This window comes from Plectropomus leopardus, chromosome 17 (assembly GCF_008729295.1).
Source record: "Plectropomus leopardus isolate mb chromosome 17, YSFRI_Pleo_2.0, whole genome shotgun sequence".
Classification (NCBI taxonomy): Eukaryota; Metazoa; Chordata; class Actinopteri; order Perciformes; family Serranidae; genus Plectropomus; species Plectropomus leopardus.
Window position 1 is genome coordinate 17105275 of NC_056479.1, and position 24453 is coordinate 17129727.

The 24453-nt window shown below is 38.7% G+C and overlaps 2 protein-coding genes across 4 annotated transcripts; both read right to left on the bottom strand.

The window, feature by feature from the left end:
• Nucleotides 1-6789: 6789 nt before the first annotated feature.
• Nucleotides 6790-11591, bottom strand: LOC121956497 (galectin-3-binding protein A-like). The gene is made up of 6 exons (XM_042504745.1): nucleotides 11489-11591; nucleotides 10806-10910; nucleotides 10365-10577; nucleotides 9502-9636; nucleotides 9136-9427; nucleotides 6790-8044 (listed from the first exon to the last, which is right to left on the bottom strand). The coding sequence occupies exons 2-6, from the start codon at nucleotides 10888-10890 to the stop codon at nucleotides 7009-7011; spliced, it is 1761 nt and encodes a 586-aa protein (XP_042360679.1). The 5' UTR covers nucleotides 10891-10910; nucleotides 11489-11591; the 3' UTR covers nucleotides 6790-7008.
• A 169-nt stretch (nucleotides 11592-11760) lies between these two features.
• cant1a (calcium activated nucleotidase 1a) lies at nucleotides 11761-23055 on the bottom strand. 3 transcript variants are annotated; one of them, XM_042504747.1, is made up of 4 exons: nucleotides 22921-23055; nucleotides 13718-14389; nucleotides 12779-12982; nucleotides 11761-12697 (listed from the first exon to the last, which is right to left on the bottom strand). In XM_042504747.1, the coding sequence occupies exons 2-4, from the start codon at nucleotides 14364-14366 to the stop codon at nucleotides 12327-12329; spliced, it is 1224 nt and encodes a 407-aa protein (XP_042360681.1). In that variant the 5' UTR covers nucleotides 14367-14389; nucleotides 22921-23055; the 3' UTR covers nucleotides 11761-12326. The 3 variants fall into 3 exon arrangements, with proteins under 3 accessions (XP_042360681.1, XP_042360680.1, XP_042360682.1); XM_042504746.1 differs by lacking the exon at nucleotides 22921-23055 and adding an exon at nucleotides 17535-17694; XM_042504748.1 differs by lacking the exon at nucleotides 22921-23055 and adding an exon at nucleotides 17531-17617.
• Nucleotides 23056-24453: the final 1398 nt, after the last annotated feature.

Consider the following 24453-nt stretch of genomic DNA (forward strand, 5'->3'; position numbering starts at 1 on the left):
CAGCCTGGTCTAACTTTCAGGTCATCAAATACTGATGCTTTTTCAGGCTCCACGGCGTCTGATACTAACGAGCAAAGCTCTCTTTAGTGTTTGTATGTGATGGATTGAGCTTTCGACTACCTCCTATGTAAATCTGTCCATGGCAATACACGATTTGCCCGAAACACTGTCTGCCACTCTGATTTTATTCTGATGGTTTTCTATGTATTGTGTTGTTCTTTGTGATGTAATGTTTAGATCAATGGTCTTTTATTTATTGTGTTGTTTTATCTGATGAAATGTTTATATTTATGGACATTTATGTATTTTCCTGTTTTAGGTAGTGTAGGTTACTTGCAGTTTTTCTTTTTTTTTTTTTACCTGCCCAGGAACAACTGATGTAAATTAATTGCAAGCTTACTCTGGTGCAATTACTTGTAATTGTGTACTGCCCCTGTAAAATAGATAAATTAAACTGAATTAAAATATCTCTAATGTAAACCTGTCAAACCTAGGCCAAACAAATACAGGACTTTCACACAGGAGAGTGCCGTTTGTGCTTTGTGTTGATGTTAACTGAATCAGCACACACAGGAAGGACCCCAATTGTAGGACAGCAGACAGGTGGATACGGAAAAGATACTTTAATTAAAAAAAAAAAAAAAAATCCCAGTTTTAGGTAATATAAATAAGTAAAGAAAAAAAGACGGATAGAAAAGAAAGCAATACTACAATTCATACAGAGGAAAAAAGTGATTCATCAGTGATCACGTCACTTAAACCTGCAATGACTGATTTTAGAGCCTTTACTGACACAAAAACAAGCTGTAAACACAACACCGACATATCCTCACCTTATGGTGAACTTGTTAGCAAACAGTTATTTAATCACACATCCAGCAGTTACAGAGCAACATTATCATTCAATTGCACTCATGTTTCTGGCTACTTTGGAAATGCAAGTCCAATATCATTGCTCTTTTAGCTCAGTTTTGGTCTTTAGCCATTATATTTTCACTTTATGTTCCTGAGCTGTGTTTGCCTGCTATTTGGTGCTGAGCAGAGTGTACTGTTGGCTTTTAAAAGCTTATTCCTTAAAAAGAGCAGCATACTGTGGTTGAAAATGCCGCCATGAGAGCTTGAATAGTGAAAAAAACAGTAAAGTTGTAGGCTGTACAGATAAACAATGAGCTGAAACTCTATAAACCTCTGTAAAGCTGAGAGGAGATGCAGATTCAGGTGATAACTCTTTGAGTTTATGAGAGTGATCCTTTCCACACTATCGCCGCATTGTCATTTGATACATTCTTATTTTGAAAATGGATTATAGCCACTTTAAACATTTATTTTTATGATGATTCGCAGCTGAGAAAATACTGACGTGGGTCCTGCAACGTAACCGTCAGGTCCCGCCACACAGTTATGTGGTTTTAATTCAGTGAAAGTGTTTATGCATGCACAGTCGATTTCAGTAACAATTAAAACAGTGTTTGTAACCGATGAAAATACTGAGGAAGTCTGAGCGAGGACTGGAGGAGTGGAGAGAAGTGACATCATCCCCTTAAATTTAATAGATTCAATCTGGCAGTGATTCCCCAAGTGAAAGCTACCCAAACCCCTCCACTCTTCTGTGAAAGAAACATTATGCTATAATCAAATTCTTTAGTTGTTCCTCATGGCTTACTCAAGCACAAAAATAGATGGCTCTTTTGTTGGAAAGTTCAGCGCTGCAACACCACCTCAGGAAACTGAGGATCTCAAGAGTTTTGGGGTTTTGTGGCCTCCTGTGTTGATTCTGGCTCAGAGGCAAGAGATCACAGTGAGGGCATGGTGTGTTTGATGATTAGAGCTAATGGCGAATAACGGAGAAGACCGAGGAGAGGGAGAGGACTGGATCTGCTGTGGCTGCCTCGCTCCCTGACATCATATTTGGCTACCGACTGTCGGTCTTCTGGCCACTCCGGCAAATATTTCCACTCTTTTCCATAGTTGAGCATTTTTGCCTGGTTGCTTTTCCACAGGTCTCTGTTACTTGATGTCTGTGTAAAAACAGGCAGGGAGAGAGTGAAAGCAGAGAGGAAAATGGGACAACTGATTTGATATCATCTTTGAGATGACTAACGGCATCCTTGAGTGAAATTTGGTAACATTTTCTTGAAGATTAGAGTAAGAATGCCATCACTTAGATTAGGAAATTTTGTAAGTCCCTTTTGTATGACTCGCAATCATAGTGGAAGTTACCAGACAAAGAAGACGTAAAACAGGCACAACACAGATGTTGGGCGTGGAGCAGAAATTAAGACACGTGAGAGGAAGTGACACATCCAATACCAAATGAGAAATATGCTTCCGTCTCTTTCAACAGTTTACCGAACAAATCAGAAGAACAGCAGACTCCTTTCTTCTGGGCAAAGCCTGCCGCCCCCTGTCCAAACAGTCGGCTTCCTATGCGCCAAGATGCTGACTAATGTGGTGGGCTCTGCTCAGATCACAGCCGTGTCCCCGGCCCCTGGGCATATTTGAAATGACATCACAGCACGACCATACTGAGCTATTCCCCACAGTGCAACTCTCCCTTTAGAACTGGGTTTTATTCGACAGTTAAGATCTGGATTATTGTATCAACATTTGGTTTTAATTTGCTGAAAGAGGGCGGATTTGTCAAAGAAGTGCCATGTAAGCAGCCCCCTGTGTACTTTACAAACTCCGAAAGGGGCTCAGGAATGGCCTGAACCTCCATCCCCTAAATTACAGACTTGCAAGGCCAGGAATACTCTCAATGCCGGCAAGACAGAAAAAAAAGGAGGGTCTCATTGTGGGAACTGGTGGGTGCTGTGGCAGTGACCCACATCCTCTGCCTCCAGCTCCTGCCCTGCTGCCTGCACGTATCCCACATGACTTGACCAATGTGTTTCGATTGTCCATCGCCCTGCTGCATGACCGCCCCCTCCTCTTAACCATCATGGCTTTGATGTGACCCAGCCGCAGCCCAGGGGTAATTCCCATCATTTTCCATTCATAAGTACAGATGTTTTATTGTTGACAATGTGAGACAATGAATCAGCGTTAGTGAATTCACCTCAGAGACAGGAGGATAACATCTGTGTGAAAAAAAAAAAAAAAAAAAAAAAATCACGCCATTGTGGGCCACATGACCTGGAGTGTCTCAGTGTCACGTCTCAATGTAAAATGGCGTCACCATGAGTAAGCTCACAACCCCCAGCATTGTCATTGTCATAGTATGGTTTCAGTGGAAATGCTGTCGTCTCCAGAAACTGATACAAACGTTCACAGGAACGTTTATTTCTCCATAACTGACCTTTACTGGTAAAATACCATAAGTTATTGTACAGTCATTTCCTCTAGAATACCACCAGTCTATGACTACAAAATGCAGGGCAGCAATTTGACTGATGAACAATTGAAACGGCTCCTTGGTGTTGTGCAAGTTGTTAACCTCTTCAGGCCTCTTCAGGGCATTTACTTTCAGCCTGGTCTAACTTTCAGGTCATCAAATACTGATGCTTTTTCAGGCTCCACGGCGTCTGATACTAACGAGCAAAGCTCTCTTTAGTGTTTGTATGTGATGGATTGAGCTTTCGACTACCTCCTATGTAAATCTGTCCACGGCAATACACGATTTGCCCGAAACACTGTCTGCCACTCTGATTTTATTCTGATGGTTTTCTATGTATTATGTTGTTCTTTGTGATGTAATGTTTAGATCAGTGGTCTTTTATTTATTGTGTTGTTTTATCTGATGAAATGTTTATATTTATGAACATTTATGTATTTTCCTGTTTTAGGTAGTGTAGGTTACTTGCAGTTTTTCTTTTTTTTTTTTTACCTGCCCAGGAACAACTGATGTAAATTAATTGCAAGCTTACTCTGGTGCAATTACTTGTAATTGTGTACTGTCCCCTGTAAAATAGATAAATTAAACTGAATTAAAATATCTCTAATGTAAACCTGTCAAACCTAGGCCAAACAAATACAGGACTTTCACACAGGAGAGTGCCGTTTGTGCTTTGTGTTGATGTTAACTGAATCAGCACACGCAGGAAGGACCCCAATTGCAGGACAGCAGACAGGTGGATATGGAAAAGATACTTTAATTAAAAAAACAACAACCCAGTTTTAGGTAATATAAATAAGTAAAGAAAAAAAGACGTATAGAAAAGAAAACAATACTACAATTCATACAGAGGAAAAAAGTGATTCATCATTGATGTAAAAATATTTATTAGTGCAGCTTTAAAACCCCATACATCTCATATACATTGTGCTGATTTTCACTGAGACTACACAACATGAAGAATTTTCCATTTAATTTTGTGTGATCCCAAAACACTTCTTTTCTTCTACCATATAGTAAGAGGCGACTGGAAAATTTTGGGAGGGCATTTTTGATACCATCCAAAGACAATTTCAAAACTCTGAGGCAAACCAAACAAACAAGTATGTCATGACTTGTGGGTTAATTATTTGTTGGGTAAAATGATGCAACAATGAAAACACAGCCAGATGTTACTCACAGCAAAACAAGTGATGAAATATCTGAACTTTCCCTCTTTCCATCCCGGTGAAGACATTACCATATGCACAGGATTACATGTGGATGAGTCACAGTTGCAGTACAGCGCTCTCTCCTGTGTCAGAATAAACATTGCCATGAGTTTGTACAGCTCTGAACCATGAGTACATGTTGAAAAGTCATTTTTAAATACACACAGTGATCATGTAATCATCAGCTGAAAGAACTGATCAATCATCTTTTGTCATGTAATGCTTCGGGGCGCCCATAGTCTGTCTCACTTCTCAGAAATCCATGAATCATCATATGTTCTATATGCTTGTTTTATATGCCGCATGTCCAGGCATGTATGCTTGCATGTTGTCAAAGTGCGATTGTCAGTGCAAAGACTTGAAGACAGTCTGGTGGGGACACAAGTGCTTGGGAATATTCCATGATTCATAAAGAGGAAACTGCTATTATCCTCAATCAAACCCTGTAAACACAAGCCCTTTCACATGCAGCACCTTATCTGATGATGCTGCATCAAGCTGACATGTTTGAAGTTTGTTGTTTTCATTCTGTTGGGGAAAAGTGTGTGTAAAAACGTGACTTTTTTTTGACTATTTCACATGGAAGAAGTTAACCAAAGTTAACCAGATTTGAATTATTTTAGCAAGCAAGTATGAGGTATAATCGTATTTCTAAAATTGTGTCTAACTATTCCTTTAAGATAGTATTTTAATGACATATAGCAGAAATACTTCAAGTTTCAAACGGCATTGCATTATTTTTTATTTTTTCTCCTGCCCAATGTGTGTTATTTCACTACTCATATTTCTGATATTTGTATTTTAACCCTTAAGTGAACTGTGCTGTAGTATGATCGCTGGGGATAAAGCTCAGACGAGAGAACACACTCTCTCACATATTATATTATTTTAGCACTTCCATTAGCATTAATTTAGCGCTTCCAGAACTGCAACATTCTGCATATGTCCAGTTTGAGTGAAGCTAAAAATCAGTCTGATGATTCCTAGCACTTGGCCTGGTTTTATTGTTTAAAACCTGGATTGATATCAGTTTTCTTGTGCTGCCTTCAGGCGCCTTTCAACAGCTATTTGACCCTTTGAAACCTGAGCAAATTGGGTGTGAAAACATGGGGAAAAGGCGATGACCAACTTGGCAAGAAATATCCCACAAATTGCAAGAAATAGGTAAAAGGTGACAAAAATTACCTAAAAATAGTTCTTAAAAAGAGGGGTGGATTATTAGAAAGTGATAGGGAAAATGTCCAGAAAACTGTAATTATAATTATGATATTTTATATTTTTCATTTTGAGCTTTTTTTTTTTTCACTTTTTCATTTCTTAATTTTCAGGTCATTTTTAATAACTTTTTTCCTTTTTTACTAATTTTTGTGCCATGGCATGTTAAGTTGCTCTTTGCCTTCTCTTTGTGTTTTTTTTTTTAGAGAAATCAAGCCAATTTCCTCAGGTCTCAAAAGGGTTAAGGTCAATGTAAGAAATATTTCATCGATCCCTGGGGGGACTGTGGCATATTACAGTTACTGGTATACTATATATAAGCATAAAAAATAAAAATAGAAAATAGAAATAGAAAATAAGCAAGAAAATACACAGGAAAATGTGTATTATCCTACAATATAAAACACAATGTGTGCAATTATATTTACATATATGGCTTATAAATTTATTTAGATAGAAACATTAAAATAACACTATATAAAATATGAAAAAATATGTTTCACAGTCTGCTGTGTCCTAAAGCCTTCAGATACGAGGGGGTTAGACTAACTCCTCACAAGTACCAATATGTGCATCATACCACAAGTGTGTTAAGTGTAAATACAAGAACAGCACAAATATGAATAAAATAAGTATCAGATAACACAAAGTATTGGACAAAATGAATTACTGCACAACTTATTGCAAAGTTAAATTATTGGCCAAATTATGCACAGTTAAGTGTTCCACAGATGGAAATAATAAATAAATGATGGTGTTGTAGCTGCTGAGGAGTGGAATAAGTCCAAGGGCCAGACTATTGACTCAGAGTGTCTAACACTGAGGGAGGAGCCGAAAAGTTTACTGGCCACAGGCAGGAATGTCCTCCTGTTGTGCTCTGTGGTGGATCTCAGAGGAAAAAAGTCCTTTACTGAATGTCCTTCTGTGCTTCTATTACACTTGTCATTTCATATGTCTCATATGTGAATAAAATCCAGATTCATATTTTCTGATTCTATTTTGAAGGACAAAGTGCAGACACACAGAAAATGATGCAGAAATCACCTTTTTTTAATTTGCCATTTAAAAAGATCATGAAAACATGCATGAATTAAAGCACAGCCAGGAGATACATCTTTAGCTAATCAACAAAGATTAATGTAAAAAAAAAAATCACATGGATAATATTGTAGCATAATTGTAAGCTATTGAAGAATAAGCAGACAAATTGATCACATGTGAAATACTGATCCTGATCCTGCCGCTGGATCAGATGTACCCCGGTCTCACCACAAAGTAGTAGGTGTACTGGTCATCGGGACATGGATAGGCCAGACCCTGGGCCCCATTCACGTAAGTCAGGTCATCCTTGAAGTCCTGAACCTGACAGATGTACTTGTCTTGGCACACAAGCAGGAGCAGGTTACGGAAGAGGATGTTGCTCCACTGGCTGATGCTGTCTCGGGGAGACAGCCTTGCTGCAGGCACCGACTCACACCTTACGCCTCTGTTTGAACACTCATGTTGGCGCGTAAAGACATTTGCCTCCCAACGAATCTCATTCTGCTTAAAGATCAGGCTGTTGTGGATAGGTACGTTGAGCGACTTGAGTGCGATTTGAGTGTAAGAACCATGATACACTACGTAGTCTGGATTTCTGATTTGGTTTGCAGTTAGATAAGTGCTCCATTGCTTGGCAGTGTAAATCCTGGGCTGGTAATCTTCATCTTCTCTGTTGAATTTTGGGTTGGACATGAGGTCGCTAAAGAGCAGAACATTAAACTGGAATGCTTTCAAGATTTTTTCACGATAAATATTCTTATGAGTGCTGTAGAGAGAGGAGTTGAACTCCAGGCCATACAGTGCCTCAGCTCGGATCATAGGGAAACGAATGTGATTCAAAAGGTCAACCTGAGTTTCCAAAGTAGTCGAGCTGCCTTCCTCCTCAATCCAGCTCTCCAAAGTCTGAAGCAGAAAATATTCATCTGGCACCACCAGGTCCGAGCGGACCAGAAGGGATCCAAGGAGCTCAACAGAGAGATGGGTCCAAGAAGGGGATGTGGTCAGATTTTGGTAGTTCCAGGCCAGATACTGAAGACAGTTCTCCTGGAGGACCAAGTCCCCAGTCTCCTTTGCGTATTCGTAAAGGGACACCTGGGTGTGGAACGAGGTGTCCTCTGGCATGATTTTAGAGAAGAGACGGCCTGTGTCTTCCATCAGCTGCTTCACCCCAAACTTATAAGCCATCCAGTGGAGGCACTGCACAGAGGAGAAGGTCACTTCCACCTTGCGGGTGTAAATGTATCTGTTGAGATTGTAGAATGTTTATTAATTTTTTAAAGATGTTTTCAATGTTGCTCTATTTATAAATGCACGCAAAACAAATGGGTGATATTTTAACAGTCCATTGGGTATGATTTAGGGGGATATGTTGGCAGAACTGGAATATGATATAATAGGTATGTTTTCTTTGGTGTATAATCACCTGAAAATAAGAAGAGTTGTGTTTTTGTTACCTCAGAATGAGCCGTTCATATCTACATAGGGAGCGGGTCCCTGTGCATGGAGTCTGCCATGTAACACCACCATGTGTGTATATGGACAAACCAAACACTGGTTCTAGATAGGACCATTTGTGTATTTTGTGTCGGCTACCGTTCTTAGCAGCCCCTCTGTGGTGAACGTCATTTTAAAAACACTGATTTTTAACAGAAAACTACTTTATTTAGTGTTTTTACCCACTTAAAGCACCAGGTTTGTTTGTTTGTTTGTTTGTTTTGGATGGGAAGAGACATAAGGGGACTATTTGGCTCCAGGTAAAAAAAATCCTGAATATCTGTAATGGAGTTATCAGAGAAAAAAGGTGAGCACACATTAGCAGGTGTAGGGCTAGTGGCTTATCTCCAACATGCCAAACAGCTTAGGGGGAACCCAGATTTATAGCGTGAAAGTGCTTTATTTAGTGTTTTTACTGGTTTAATTCACCTTGTCCGTTTATTTTGGAAATGAGGAAAGATCTGCAGATTAATCGGCTCCCAATAAAAACCTCCTGAACATCTGGATCTTAGTGTATCAGAGAATAAGGTGAGCACACATTAGCAGGCGGTGGGCTAGTGTCCAATCTCCAACATGCCAGTGTAGGAGAAACACTGATTCGTAACATGAAACTGATTTATTTGGTGTTTTTACTGCTTTAAATGATCTGGTCTGTTTGTTTTGTGGAGTAAGAGACCTCTGCGGATAATTTGGCTCCCAATAAAAACCTCCCTAAACAATGAGCAATGCAGAAATTCTAACTGGAAAAAGTTTCACCTGTTGCAATTTGCAATTCTCACCACTAGATGCCACTAAATCCCCCTAAATCTTACACTCTGTTCCTTTAACTAAATAGTTTACCTGATGAAGGAGGGGAAATGTGCATAGCAAGACTGGCGGATATTGATTGTGATGTTACTGATCCCCTGTGAAGCATTGAAGAGTGGGAATTGTGAGAGGATCATTTTGTGAGCGCTAATTGTTGTCTCAAATATCTCTGCGGTGCCGTCCTCCTGCTTGTTTCCAGTAGGGCTCTGGACCAGGATCAGGAAGTCACAGTCATTACCACTGTCAAAGATTTGCCCGAGCTCATCAGACAGACTGATGCTATGATCCAGCAAGTGTGCAGAATCAGTGACGGTCACATTAGTACCTGGAATGACAAATCATTAGACTTATTGACATTTGATAGATCGAAGAGTGCATAAAGACAGTTTTGATACGTACTGCTTGTTTCACAGATAACGCCGACATCCTCTTTGTGGCTGCAGTCAGTTTCTCCCCAGCCTTTGAAAGTACATGTAATCAGATGCTTCTCTGTCCCTTCACATGTCAGATCATCCAGCCAAATAGGTCCAGGCGCTATGATGTAAAATGAAAGGGGATACATTTGTCAATATTTATGGTAGTGACACATTATACAGCGGCCCTCCAACACCCATTAATGTAATAACAGCCCACAAATGTAATACTAATCTGCAGCTTTTAATGTAATAATCCCACAAAGGTAATACATTTCCCACACACTTATAGCACTTGCCTTCTACAAACGTAATACTTAATCTCCTGCAAATGTAATAGCAGTTATATTTGCAGGGAATTATTACATTTGTGGGAAGGTGAAAATCTTAGGCTGTCAATATTTCTTCTTATTATTATAATTATTACTATTATATAGTGATCTTTTCTAATAAGCTGACTAGAACCCATTGGCAAGTGTACTAGCAAATAAACAAACACAGTGATAACAAAAAAGATCACTTTTCATTTTCATATTACATTTGTGGGAAGTTATTACAGTTTTGAAAGCTGAAGATTTTAACCTTCCCACAAATCCCTATTATGTTTGTAGTAGACAAGTGCTATTATGTTTGTGGGACATTCATTACGTTAGTGGGATAATTACATTAACAGCTGCAGATTTGTATTATGTTTGTGGCTTATTATGTTTGTAGGCTGTTACTTTGTTCGTGGGTGTTACAAGCTGTTTTGATGGCTGACTTGGTGGTGTTAGTATCAAATCACAGCTCCTCACTCATTACAATAATTTCACTGCCCTCTGGTGGGGGACTAATAGAAGTAGAGGGCACCTTTCCCATAGGTCCTCCCGATGAGAACAGATTTGGCTCCGGGAAAGCGGAGCTGACGACACACCACCTGGGCCTCAGCCATGTCCCAGCCATCGTCACACACCGTTCCCCATTTGCCATCATGGTAGACTTCCACGCGGCCCTCGGAAACACTGCCGCCAAACAGCCTCACGTCACCTTCCTGCGGCCCAGGGTTATCATCTCTATCTTTCCCTGCAAACACAGGCGCAGGGTTTTAACCATGACAGCAGAGGGGTTATACAAACACTCAGATAATCCTCAGTCTGTGTTAAATGTGCATGATCAGAATATTAGTAAAAGCACATTACACAGTATACAGTAGTGCGTTTAAAGTTAGTACAGTAGTATTGATTTCCATAAAATTACCTTCATGGCATTTTATTAGTTTCACACAAATGAGATATGTTTCACGTGACTCACTGAATAAATTGAATTTCATTGCGCCTTCAGAGACACAGAGAAGTAGCAGAAGCCACAGAGTGAAGATGTTTCGGTCCACGAGCATTTCCAAACACCAGTGTAGGTCTTTGACACAGACAGACAAATAGGAGGCAATGTGAGAAATATATTGTCTACTTTACTTCAAATTCTAAAGGAGCAGTGTGTAAGATTTAGGGAACTTTAGTCGCTAGCAGTGAGGATTGCAGATTGCAAAAGCAGAATTATCTGTCTCTTCCTCTCCAAAGCAAACAGACAAGGTAATAAAAAACAGTAAAAATGCAGATGAAGCATTTTCACATAAAAAAATAAAATAAAACAAAAAAAAAAAATCTGTGTTTTTCAGATGCTGCTCATCATGAAGGGGCTGCTAGCTACAGTGGACACTACGAAAACACAAATGGCCCTATCAAGTGCCAGTGTTTGGTTTGTCAGTTCTAGGCTCCTGTAGAAACTTAGCGGCGGTCTTTTTCCATAGTAATCAATACATTAATCACTTCAAAGGGAAAAAAGAAATTGCTGCAGCTTTTGCCAGTATTTTGTTTGCATTAGGACAGAATTAATTCTATTTTAACACACTATACTATATATGTGCATTAAAATTTGAAGGTCAAACTTCAAAGCCAAAATATGCTAAATCCGTGCATATTAGAAAACCACATTACCTTCTCCTCTCTGGTGCTGAAGTGCTGAAAATGTGTTTCTCCCTTTTGAGTACGTGGAGCAAATCTTTCCCCTTTTCAGATAAAACACAGGTTTCGCTTCTCCATTCCCTGTTGCTTTCCTTAAGTTTCATTTAAAAAAAAAAGCAGAAAGTCAGGGTTTTGACAAACAGTTTTTTGTCGAGTTGCAACTTGATCGAGGACAAAGTTTAGCCTTTGCTGAACAGATTTTGTAAAAACGCCCTTGTTTGACTTAAACGACATGACTCAGGACATAGGAATCAAATTTTTTACTCAAGTCATCCCACCAAAAGCATCACATAAATCATTTTTTCACCAAATTGTCCTTCAAATATTGAGCTTTATGAAGAATAAAAACAGGCCATTTGTCCACTGTAGATAGCATGTTTGGTGTGTATTGAATGATGTTTGACACGGAACAAAGGGGGAAAAAAACCTCTGACCATTTGAGAGTGTACAGTGTGTGCATGAAAATGTACAGGAAAAAGAAATCACAGTCTGATGAATCAATATTGTGTACATTCATTATAAGAAAGGCTACAGTACTGTTGAGGGCCACATTTGTCCTGGGAAAGAGATGAAACACCCACCAGACATGCTGGCTTTGCTTAAGTTGACTGGCACTTTCTCAAAACCCAAAACGGGACAATATTTTACAGTGTCAGCCATTAGTTCTTCTGTTTGTAGTGAAGGTGATCTGCTACGGGTTGGAGTTGTGTGTCAGTGAGGAAGCAGCGAGTACAGTAACTTTAACAGTGACTGAATTGTAAACAAAATAGAACAACAACAGTGCAGTGGCCTCAAGAGCGAGTCTCTCAGTCTAGATGAACTCCAAGCCCTCGTATTTCACGTCCCCGATCTTGGTTTCAGGTAAAAGAATGCGTCCGTCGAGTGTGAAGGCCATGATGTACGTAGCAATTTTTCCAGCGTCTTCCTCTGACTTGAGCGCCAGGATGATCTGGTCATCTGTATTGGGGACAAACTTGAAGGAGGAGAATCCGTGAGTGGGGTTCAGCTGACCCACTCGACTTACGATGATGTCCTTGAAATCTGGAGAGCAGCTGAGGGCGAGGTTTGTGCCGCGACGCTCGTCTGCCGTCTCCTCGTAGCGCTCTTTGCTGGCGCGGCGTGGGAGGAAAAACCAGCGCTGCAGGGTGTCGCTCCACGCTGCTGACTCGTGGATGAGGTACCCTGTGGAGATTCAGAGGAATACGATCAATAACGGGAAGCAAACGGAAGCACCCGTAAGCGAGACCTGATTTACACCCTCACCTGGAGGCTCTATTCCTGCAGCAGACTTGAGATATTTGTACTTAGGAACCCAGTTCTCATGTTGTACATCGCCTCTGAAGCCCACGACTTTCACCCACTCTGGGTTGTTGTTTACAAACTCGCCTTCAGTGGTGGTCCACTCTTTCCCCAGACCACCAACGTACAGGTGCTTGTCTTTAACCGCCAGCCACTCTGCTTTAAATCCTATAAGGAGAAAGCAAAAAAGTATTTGAGTAAAAGTAGCGATTAAACGCTTAAAAAAACTCAATTACAAACAAGAGTCCTACATTTGAAAAAAAATACATTAGTTTTATCAGCAGAATACACTTTGAATTCTATATATTTTTTATTCTGCATTTTATCTTTGTACTTCTTCTTCACCATGGGCATGGAGAGAAACATATTTTTGATTCCTGTATATATATATATAGTGGTGGTCCACTCTTTCCCCAGACCACCAACATATATATATATATATATATATATATATATAGATAGATAGATAGATAGATAGATAGATAGATAGATATAGTTGGTATATATACAATTACGTAGTAAACTTAACGTGCTGTAAGATGACCAGACATTTTGCTACATAAAACTGTGGACGTTTCCTTATTGTCAAAATCAGCCAAATATTCAGCCACTAAAAACAATTTCGATGACACTAGGCTACGCTTTCTGTACTCCGGACACAACAAACTCTTCCCAGATCTCCTTTCTCCCACTATTACTAATGTTTCCACCACTGTCAACAATCCACATCTTGCAAGATTGCAAAACAAAACCTCTCTTTGAGTGGGACTTGGTTTATGCAGTTATGTTTTTGCAGACACACAGCGCTCTTTCAAGTTTCGAAAATTGTTGTTTCCATTGGTAGTTGCTTTCAGCGACTTCAGCAACGCATTCCAGCATGTATGAAAGGAGGGTAACGCTAACCTTTGGCAACGCTGCCGTCGCCATCAGGTAAGATGACCCAGGGCACAATCTTGTCACCGTCAATGTGGTATACGACGCCCGTCCGGTCATCGACGCTGTAGAGCTTCCCGTTGAACACCACCAGCTCAGACAGTTCCATCCCCCTCCCTTTCTCCGCCAGGTGGCTTTCCAGCACCACCCTGTCCGCATCCCATTCAACTGCTATCTTGTCGCCACTTTGGGACACCAACAAGTGTCCCCGCCGCATGTAGCTGAACCACGTCAGCTTCTTACTCTCACTACGAGAGTTTGTGTCCAGGTCGGCAATGACCCCAATACGGTAGCGGGTGCCCTGCGGCGTGTGCTCAGGCGGACTGAGAGGGTAGGTGTCGTTATAATGGGAATTGGACTGCTGGGCTTCGCCGTGATTGGCTCTCCAGCTGTGCGAGTCGTAAGAGTGGGAGCGCAAGCCCGAGTTCAAGTGCATGAAGAAGAGCAGAAGCAGCGCCAGGGAGCCGGCCACCGCCACGATGGGCTTCCATTTAAGGCGGAAGCGAGGGTCAGTGGTGTTGGCCATGGAAGCCAACATTGGGAGGCCTCCGACAGAGATACGCAGGGTGTTCATAGGCTCATTCTGCTCCAGTCGAGTGAAGCCTGGGGACGCAGGCATGGAGGACGGAGGCCTTGAGGTACCTAAAGCAAAACAGAGAGAGACAGTCAGTCAGGTCCACCTGCACAAGACAAAACGGAGCAGCAGAGTGTTAAAAAGAAAAGATAAGACCTCATCTGTGTTCACTCAATTTATCAATGTCATGTTTATGATGTATTTCACATTTTAGCATCAAAATGACTTGACAAAAAGCCTCTTCCAGAGTCAATATCACAGTTTTACAACGGAAAATGCATTTTAGAATTTCTAATCCTGTGTTTATTATCCATTTCTTTTGAGTATATTTATCAGGGTTCCTGCAGCTTAAGGCAAGATAGATTAAAGACTTTTTAAGACTTCTTTATGCCACTTGGAATTAATTTTAAAATCAATTTTCTAATAACTAAAATTGAAGAGGGACAATTCTATTTTTGCCCATATGTTTATTTTACCAGAGACGTGCCTTGTTTGTCCTGTGAAAATTTTAATTTATCTACGTCAAATGTTGACAAAACAACTTTTCTTACAGTGGAAGACAATTAACATATTACAGTATCCGAAAAGTATCCATTTATTTCACCAACAGAAGTGGTAAATATTTGGTATTTCTGGGCAGTTTTCTAGGCAACTTTGTTCCTCAATCTGCATGTGAGATTCCTCTGCTTGCATTCCCATCATGGCAAGTTCAAAAAAAGGAATTGATTAAATTATTTAAGAAAAATAGATGTTTCCAATTATTTATTATACTATTATAGTAACATAAAATTCTGCTTACCACATCTGAGCATTTTAAAGACTTTTGAAAGATTAATTTAAGTCAATTCTTATTTTTAAATATATGAATCCAATGCCTTTTAAGACTTTTTAAGGATCTGCATGAATCCTGATTCATATCAAAATTGCTCTCTTTACCTTTCATGTAAACAGGGGTGTCCAAACTTTTTGGGGGGGCCAGATTAAATGATGTAAAAAAAAAATATCTAGGGGTCAGTTGCGCTTTGAAAAAAAAAAAAAAAAAAAAGATGACACACAAATGAGATTAACGCAAAGGTTTCATCTTTTAGTGCATTTAACTTAACTGTATATTCAACCTGCTTAAAGCAGCGGCCCTTACCGTCCACTTCAGTGTCTTCTACCTTGCAGGAAAAGTCTGCTGTTTGGTAACACTTTGCTTATTTATGAAAACACAAAGGTTCCACCTGCATTGCCAGTCTTGTTATTGTGAAGTGAAAAGAAAAAAATGCAAAGTGATCAATATTTTGTTGCGGGCTACTTTTAGTATATTTTTAAAAAGAGGCCGTGGGCCGTTTAAACCTGGTCTGCGGGCAGAGACCGGTCCCCGGGCCAGACTTTGGACAGGCCTGCTGTCAAACTTAACAATATTCTCACTCTCCTCTGTGTGCATGTTGTTCTTGTCTCTCTCCCTCTGTGTGTGTGTGTGTGTGTGTGTGTGTGTGTGTGAACAGTGTGCTTGAGCTTTGCCTCGTGTGTGTTTATTTTGTTGTCGCTCCAGGTTCCCATGCTGGAGAGCAGGTCCTATCTGTTCATTGTTTATCTGTTACAATTCAAGTCATTCTGATTGTCTACACTGTAATTTTACTATGTTGGTCTATTCTGTACACAGGACATCTACTGCACGAATGTCAGTCCATCTTAGAAGAGGGATCCCTCCTCTGCTGCTCCTCCTGAGGTTTGATCCACGTTTTTTACTCTGTTACAGTGGAAACAGACACGTTTTTTACTTTGACTTATCATTATGAAGTAAATGTTGGTTTAACAGCTATCAGTGTAAGTTGTTTGCGATTCGTGTAAGTTGCCTCTTAGCAAAATGTTCAGAGTGAATTTAAGTTCCCTCTGGTAAGCATATTTTATATAGTATTTTTTAGTGTACTGTTAAGCTGTAAAATGAGAACATTTGTGACCCAGCCGCCATGTTGAATACAGTTCATCAAGAGTATCCAGCACTGTCCACCAGCAGCAAGCACCACATTTCTCAATTTACAGCTACACAGCACACAAAAATATGTTCATGAAAACATCTGAGGTGAAAAATAGGCAACACAGTAACAGAATCTTGCCTAGTTTAACAGTCTGACTGCAGTTCATGAAGAGATTGACATGATTAACAGCTGCGTTAGAGACTCCTCAGCTCTGATTGGTTGTTCTGAATATGCAGGAGTCCGATTCTCTTAAATACCATTAAAGGCGTAGGAGAGAAGGAGGGACGATTTTTTTCCCCCCACAGACTGTCTGTCTCATACTGCTTTCAGAATAAAGTGACAGTTTCAGCAAATATGATAAAAAGTTTGAGATTTTCGTAAAAGTTAGCAACTGTATCTTTAAGCTGACGACGGTCTAACTTGTGTCTCACACTCCCTTGAAAGTGAGACTACGCGTCTTTTGCAGAACAGCAGCCACTGTGGCGCCGAATATAAGACAATGGTAAATTCCAAAAATAGTATAACAACTGCAACAGCAGAAAAGAGTCATTAAGTTTGCAAACCAGCACAGTAATGCCAGCTTTAGAGCAATATCTATCAGAAATCAGCCAACATTAACTCACATTTAGCAACCAAAACAACTGATCATCCCAGACCAAGCCAGGCTGTAGCAGCAACCCCCCTGAGTGTATTAAACTGAACAGCATTATCTTTAATTGCTAATGAATTTAACCTTTTATTTGCAAAAGAAAGAATGTGTTATTTGTTCTTTAAACAGTGACAGTCTTGCTTCAACATGACAAAATCTCCTTATATACAGGTCACTATTCAGGTTATACAGGATCATTTTTTTTTATTAAGAACAAGCTGCGGTAGGTTGAGCTGTACGTATACGGCTAAAATGTAAAGCTATAGATTTTCAGTTGGCAGGAAATAGTTGTTAAACCTGCTTTGTCCTGTGGAAAAATTAGAAACGGAAGGGGTTGATCTAAATGCTCTATAATCTTGTAAAACACCTAAATGAGCAAAGCGCAGGAATAATTACGCAGTGACTTGTCAGAGATGTCAGAGATAGTTTCCCCCAACGACAGAAAAAAATGTGTGACTAATGTAAAGAAAAGACATTAAATGGAAACAAATCTTTAAATAATATTAGTTATCAGAGGTCAAACGGTTTCAAACACATCTCTGACCCAGCCTACAACAGAACATTTCGATAATAAAACTCAATCTAATCCTACTCACATACTCTCCATAAGCAGACTCTGTTTGCCAGTCAAATCTTTAGTCCTGATGGCAGGCAAATCACTCATACGCCTATAATTTAAATACTATTTTAAATTCTGTTAGGAGCTCACACAAATGAGTGTGCACGCGAGGTTAAACATTACACAATGGGAAGCAGGAAGCAGCTCAGGTTCAGGCTGAGTGAATATCAAGTGGCCACCCTGGTGCCGAATCACCGTGGAGGCTGGGAGGAGCCAGTTCAGTGACAATGAAGAGGTGATGACTGCTAACAGGTAAATCAGGTACAACACAATCAGCCAGCTCATGTAGCACAGACCACCGTCGCAGTCAGCAACCGTTCTGATTATCAACAACTCATTCGTCTCGCAAACGTCTCTTAATGCCGTGGTTCTTTTTTTTCTTTTTTATATCTGTGACAATAGACAATCTTTGAATTTTGGTTTTATTTTGTACAAATAAAGACACTGAAAAAGATTCTTTTGGATGTCCCACTTTTTACAGACCAAACTGTTAATAAAAAGCTAATCAGCAGATGAGTGGCAATGATTATTAATGCAGAGGGAAATAAAAGTATTTAAAAGCATTTTCGAGTGAAAAAGTCAAACAAAAAGTTTACAAATTTACATGTTAATGTTCTGAAGAGCTTTCAAATGTTCTGAACTGTTGGCTGGAGAAAACAGGACATTTAAAGATGCAAAGTTGTGCTCTAGGAAACATGTGAGGAACATTTTTTCTTTTTTTTTTTCCTGTGATTTAAAGGTCCACTATGTAGGATTTAGAAAGATACGTTTACAAAAATACATAAAAAATTATTTGATTAATAATAATAAATCATTAAAAAAATGTATAAATTTGTACAATTTATACAAAATTTTGTATAAAATAGTTTTTAGATTAACACTGAGTTATTAGAGAAACACTGATTTGACACTTCAAACTTCTTTGTTCAGTGTTTTTATCATTTAAGAGACCTCTCCGGATAATTTGGCTCCTGGTGAAAAACTTCCTCAACAATAAACACTTAAGGAATTTTAACTGGGAGTTCATGTTTGGCACATGGGAGAAGTTTCAGCTGGTTGCAATCAGTAATCCTCACTGCTAAATGCCACTAAATACTACATACTGCTCCGTTAATAGGCCATCTGATGAGCTGATTAATCAAGAAAATAATCTGAACATTAACTAAGAAGAAAAATATTTGTAAGATGCAGCCCTAGTTCAGATAAACAGATTAATTATAGTTTGACAATACACAACTGATAACAAGCAAGAAGAAAAATCGTGCAGATATCTAAATTTAAGGATGCACGATAATGGATTTTTGCCAGTATCCGTCATGCCAATATATAACAAGTCATGTGGCCGATAACTGATTTTGATATATCCACTTTTTTTCCCCCACCTAATTTTAGTGATCATCGAATCTCCTCTGAGGTGGAATTCACATCATGTAATGCATACTCTTATTGTGATGGTCCACCAGCAGATGGAGACAAGAAACAGAGCTTTTCAGTGTATAAAATATTCATTTATGTGCAAAATAATGAAAATACTTCAACTTAGGGTTGCTGTTTGTTACACGTTCATTTTGTAAAAATAAATAAATAAAAAATAAATAAATATATGTTTCCATATTTCATTTTAAAGGCAATTCTGATTATGTACCATTATTATGACGCATCCCTACTTAAATTTAGCACCTACAGGTGACAACACAATTATGTGACATTGCAAGCAGAGAGCTCTCAAAAGGGCATCAGGTGGCTCGGTGGCTAGAGCAGGCACCCCATGCCAAGTCTTTCCTATACATTCAAGGCATAAAAAGCCCCCAAAAATAATCTAAGCTCTCAAAAAATGATACTCCCAAAACGGAAAAACTGTATTCACATACTGATATTTGCTTAAGACACCCAACAAACTAAAGTGACCTCGTCTGTCTTCGCTTAAGGGGTCACCACCAAGCTCTGCAGAGTAGAAAATGTGTGCAATTTAATTCTGACTGAATTCCAGGGACCTCTAAACTCGGCCTCAGGAGCCTCACACTCTGTGGCCTAAACATGGCTGCATTTCTCCGAAAGCAGCGCTGGAGCTGAAAGACTCTTTCATAAGAGGGCCCCAAGCCAAACAGCAGTCCATTGTGGCAGCAACATCAGGGCCCGCTCTCTGAGGCAAGAACCATCCCCTCTGAAGTACACCAACAAGTGGCTGATACTAATTCACTTCAATAAATCCTGATTTCGCCCAAATCTCCTTCACTGAAACAAAATAACTGAAGGCTTACCCCTTCGTCTCCTCCTGCCAGAGCGCTGTCCTGGCGTCATCAGATTTACCTCACTGTCCTCAGCAAAGCAGACCTCCACAATCTGTCCGGAGCTCTCTCTGTTTGCGGATTATGTGCGTTGCAACCATGACTAGGTGTTGTTACAATGCTAGTGAACTTTAACTCGACTTGGAAGATTATGTTCCAGTCCAAAGGGGCAAACCTTGCAGGAGACCAACACAATCCATTAAGTTATCGTTCACCCTAGTAACCAAGGGCCAAAGAGCTTACCTGCACAATAACTTACAGTGCATCAAAGGCAGAAAGCCGCAAATCCTGCAGGCTGAGTCGAAGTTAAAAACAAACCTGTGCCGTCACTACAATAATTTAAATCTTACATGCAGTCAGTACTGTGAGTACTGTGATGGCACTGAGGCCAGAGATCAGCCTGATAACGGAGCGCCAGTCAACAGGGACGCTACAGGAACCTAAACTTAAATGGAGTTGTTTTTATTTAACACCTTCTCGGCTTCAGTCCAAACATCAGTTAGGAATTCAAGAAGTTAATTATCAGTCAGCGTGCAACGTTTGAGTATCTCATAATGGCTCTCAAAGGTTTCAATGTTGCATAATGAAATGACACAATGTACAACACAGGGCTGGGAGATATGACGATAAACACAACATGAGACATTTGAAAAGTGTCACCCTATTAAAAAAAAATAAATAAAAATTTTTTTTAAAAAATTAATTTTTTAAAAAAAAAATAAAAAAAAAAAAAAAAAAAAAAAAAAAAAAAAAAAAAAAAAAAAAAAAAAATTTAAAAAAAAAAAAAGAATAAAATAAAAATAAATAAATTAAAAAAAAAAAAAAAGAAAAGAAAAAAGTGTCACCTGTCAGAGATTTTGCCATAAAGTTTATACAGAGGTCGCTGTCCATTTAAGATCCTAGACAAAGACAAATCCAGGACAAATTAATGGGTAAGATGCAGGAGTATTTGATTTAGAGAATCATTGCATCAACTTGATAAAGGTTTTTGAATGGTCAACTTATTTAAAGGCCCAATGTGTAGGATTTAGGGGGATGTATTGGCAGAAACAGAGCAGTTTATATCTACTAAAGGTCCTCATCTAAGGAGTCTGCCATGTTTCTAGCCCAAATCATTCAAACCAAACACTGACTGCAGATAAGGCCATGTGCGTTTTCACAGCAGCCACCACAGTTAGGAGCCCAACAAGCAGCATCACAGATACACTGTGACGTTAAACTGCTTTATTCTGTGTTTTTATCAGTTTTTAATCTCTGGCTCTGTTTGAATTGGAGAGGAAGAGACCTCAAGGTCCCGCTAAAAACCCTCTAAACACTAAACACTTAAAGAAATTTCAGCTTCTTACACACTTCACCTTTGATTCAGTTGACAAGCCAGAAGAGACATTTCACACATAATTATCCCAGCAGGTTTTCTTATATCACTATATTTTTAAACCTAAACTGCAATCTGAAATCATATATACTCTGACAGAAAATACTATCCATGTCACCAATTAGTCATTTATTCTATGAATCATTTGGTTAATAAAAGGTCAAGGATGACACTAAAATATTTGTTTTGTCCAACTACAAGTCCAAAATCCAAATATATTCAATTCAAAATCAAAAAGTGACAGGTAGAACATCTCAACATTTAAGCACATAGAAGTTTTTTTGGTTTGATTCATTTTTGCATTTCTGCTCGGAAATTGATATAAATGATGGGTTTTTCAAATCTTTTGCCACCTAATTTCTATTGACAAACTTAGCAATTATTCAGCTAATTCTTAATAATTCTTAATAATTCTTAATGAATGAGTGAAAAAGCAAATTCTAAGCGTCTAAAAGTGGTTCTCACATTACTTATGGCAGGCTACGTTTGCACAGTGGCGTGGCATCATGTACACCACGGAGGAGCTGCCGTTTACAGTACCTCCCTGACAGTAAGACGCTTGTGTAATGCTGCACAAAGTCCTCTCCTGACGTCAGCCTGTATATCACACGTAAAGCTGGTGGTTTGTGAGTATTTCGGCTCATAAAGGACGACATCTGGGGAGGTGGGCTTCAAAGGAAACACAGTGTGTGTGTCTGAGGACCATAAATAGTTGACTTTTTGCTGTAAGGCAGATTCCCAAACCTCTGCATGTTAAGGCGCCCCCAAACAGGTGTGAATTACATTCAGGACTTGATTTTATGTGGGTTTTTTTTTTTTTTTTTTTCTTTTTTTTTTTTTTTCCCCCAATGAAAATATGCTGTGTGATAAGAAGATATATTTACTGTAAAACTTCAAATAAAAGCCTTGTCCCAATTAAACCCCCAGTACTATTTTAGAAGCCGGTGTGGCGACACATTTTGACAAATAAAGGCCTGTCTCAATTTTCAAATAAGTGAAGGAAAAATGCCCAGTGAACTATATTCATAATCATATACTTGAAATTATTTTACAGAATTATCAGGGTATAGTTTAAAAAAAAAATTCTAATTTGTATTTTTTTGTTTTACTTTCTCATTTTTTTAAATTCATGTCATGTTTTTTTTTGGGGGGTGGGGAAAGCCAATTTGCCTGGGCTTTAAAAGGTTAAATAAATAATTTGACTGTATTTCCCATCTTCGCTGAACACAAGTTATGTGTGAAAGAAATAAAGTGTCTGTTTCATTTTAATGCCAGTCCCAAATAAAGGCCAGTAATTTAAGCAAACAATAGCCCAGTCTATTATGTTATTATTTGAAGTTTTATGCAGATTATAGTATTTATCATTTAGTTTGCAGGCCTCTGGGAGCATCTCAGAGGCCTCAAGTGAGACATTTTGCTATTTGCAGGCCTTTAATTTATCAACGAATAAACTTTTTAGCAAAGTAGTTTCATTTAGTTTTAACTCAACGTTAGTTATTATTATTATTATTTTTTAAAGGCAGCGTCACCCTCTCCTCCCCCACACACACAAACACCCCATCTGTATGTGTGTGTGTGTGTATATGTGTGTGTGTTAGCTCTTGAGCCTGTCCTGCCAGCAGCGCAGAGGTTAACACGGATGCCATCACAAACTGCTGCGTTCAGAGGCGACCTGAAACCTCCTCTGCGTCGCTTTTGACTCACCGCAGATGTTAGATGTTCAGCTCGCAGTCCGCTGCTGGCTGTAGCTCACATGTCATTATTTTAACGCTGGCTTCTTCGGCTCCTCTTCCTCCGTCCCTCCGTTCACAAGACAGCCGCTCATTACTTCCTGTATGTACTGATGACGACGGCAGCGTGCACTGCCTGCGCGCGGTGGATGCAAGAGGGTTTGTCAAACGGTGCCTTCACGTGCTGTGGGAAATTTGATAACTACTTTTTTTTGTTAGTAAGTATTTATTGATAACTTTTCTCAGCGCAGTGCATTGTATGGTCATGGGAACAGTGACCGTTTTAACAGATACATGTGAAAATACATCAAATAACAACATTAAATATTAAATAAAATAAAGAATGTAAATAATTTTTAAAAAAAAAACAAAATCGGAAAAAAGAAATAGAAAGAAATAGTATTACAGTAAATTAAATTAAAAGGACAGAATAAAAACAATGTAACAGTTTGAATGTACGAGGGAGATACAAAATGAAGGCCTCTTTTTTTTTTTTTTAAAAAAAAGCATCATAAAACTCATATACATATATAATTGCCCTGTGTGAATTAATAATATTTTTACATTTTTTTTCCAAGTATTTGTGAGTTTTTTATGGCTTTCTTGTTCAATGTGATCTTAGAGATGGAGACAAAGAGATATCGCAGATCAGTGCAAAATACCAGTCGAAACTACTTTTTTTTGTTAGTAAGTATTTATTGATAACTTTTCTCAGTGCAGTGCATTGTATGGTCGTGGGAACAGTGACCGTTTTAACATATACATGTGAAAATACATTAAATAACAACATGAAATATTAAATAAAATAAAGAATGTAAATAATTAAAAGAAAAACAAAATCAGAAAAAAGAATCTATTATAAATAGAATTACAATAAATTAAATTAAAAGGACAGAATAAAAACAATGTAACAGTTTGAATGTACGAGGGAGATACAAAATGATAAATGTCCAATGAAGGCCTCTTTTTTTTTTTTTTTTTAAAAATGCATCATAAAACTCATATACATATATACTTGCTCTGTATGAATTGATTATATTTTTTCATTATGTTCCAAGTATTTGAGAGGTTTTTATGGCTTCCTTGTTCAATGTGATTTGAGAGACGGCGACAAATAGATATCGCAAATCAATGCAAAATACCAGCCGAAACTACTCATCGCATCCATTTCTAAAATACAGGCAAAACAGAGTTGGAAGAAGAATTAATTTTTACTTAAATAACATGACTAATACCAAAATACAAGTTAAATTCCTGCATAGAAAATGTTACTCAATTAAGTATAACCAGTACGTAACAGGAACTTAAGTAAATAAAAATACCCGACAGATAAAACACACAACACAAACATGCAAAAGCTAAGGAGGCACCTTATTATTTTTAAATATTTTTTATTTATCATCATTATTATTACTTTTTTTGCATTGCAGAAAAATTAAGCATGGATAAGTAAGTATTGGATAGCAAAAAATGCAGGATACTAATTATAATTAAATATTTTGCAAAT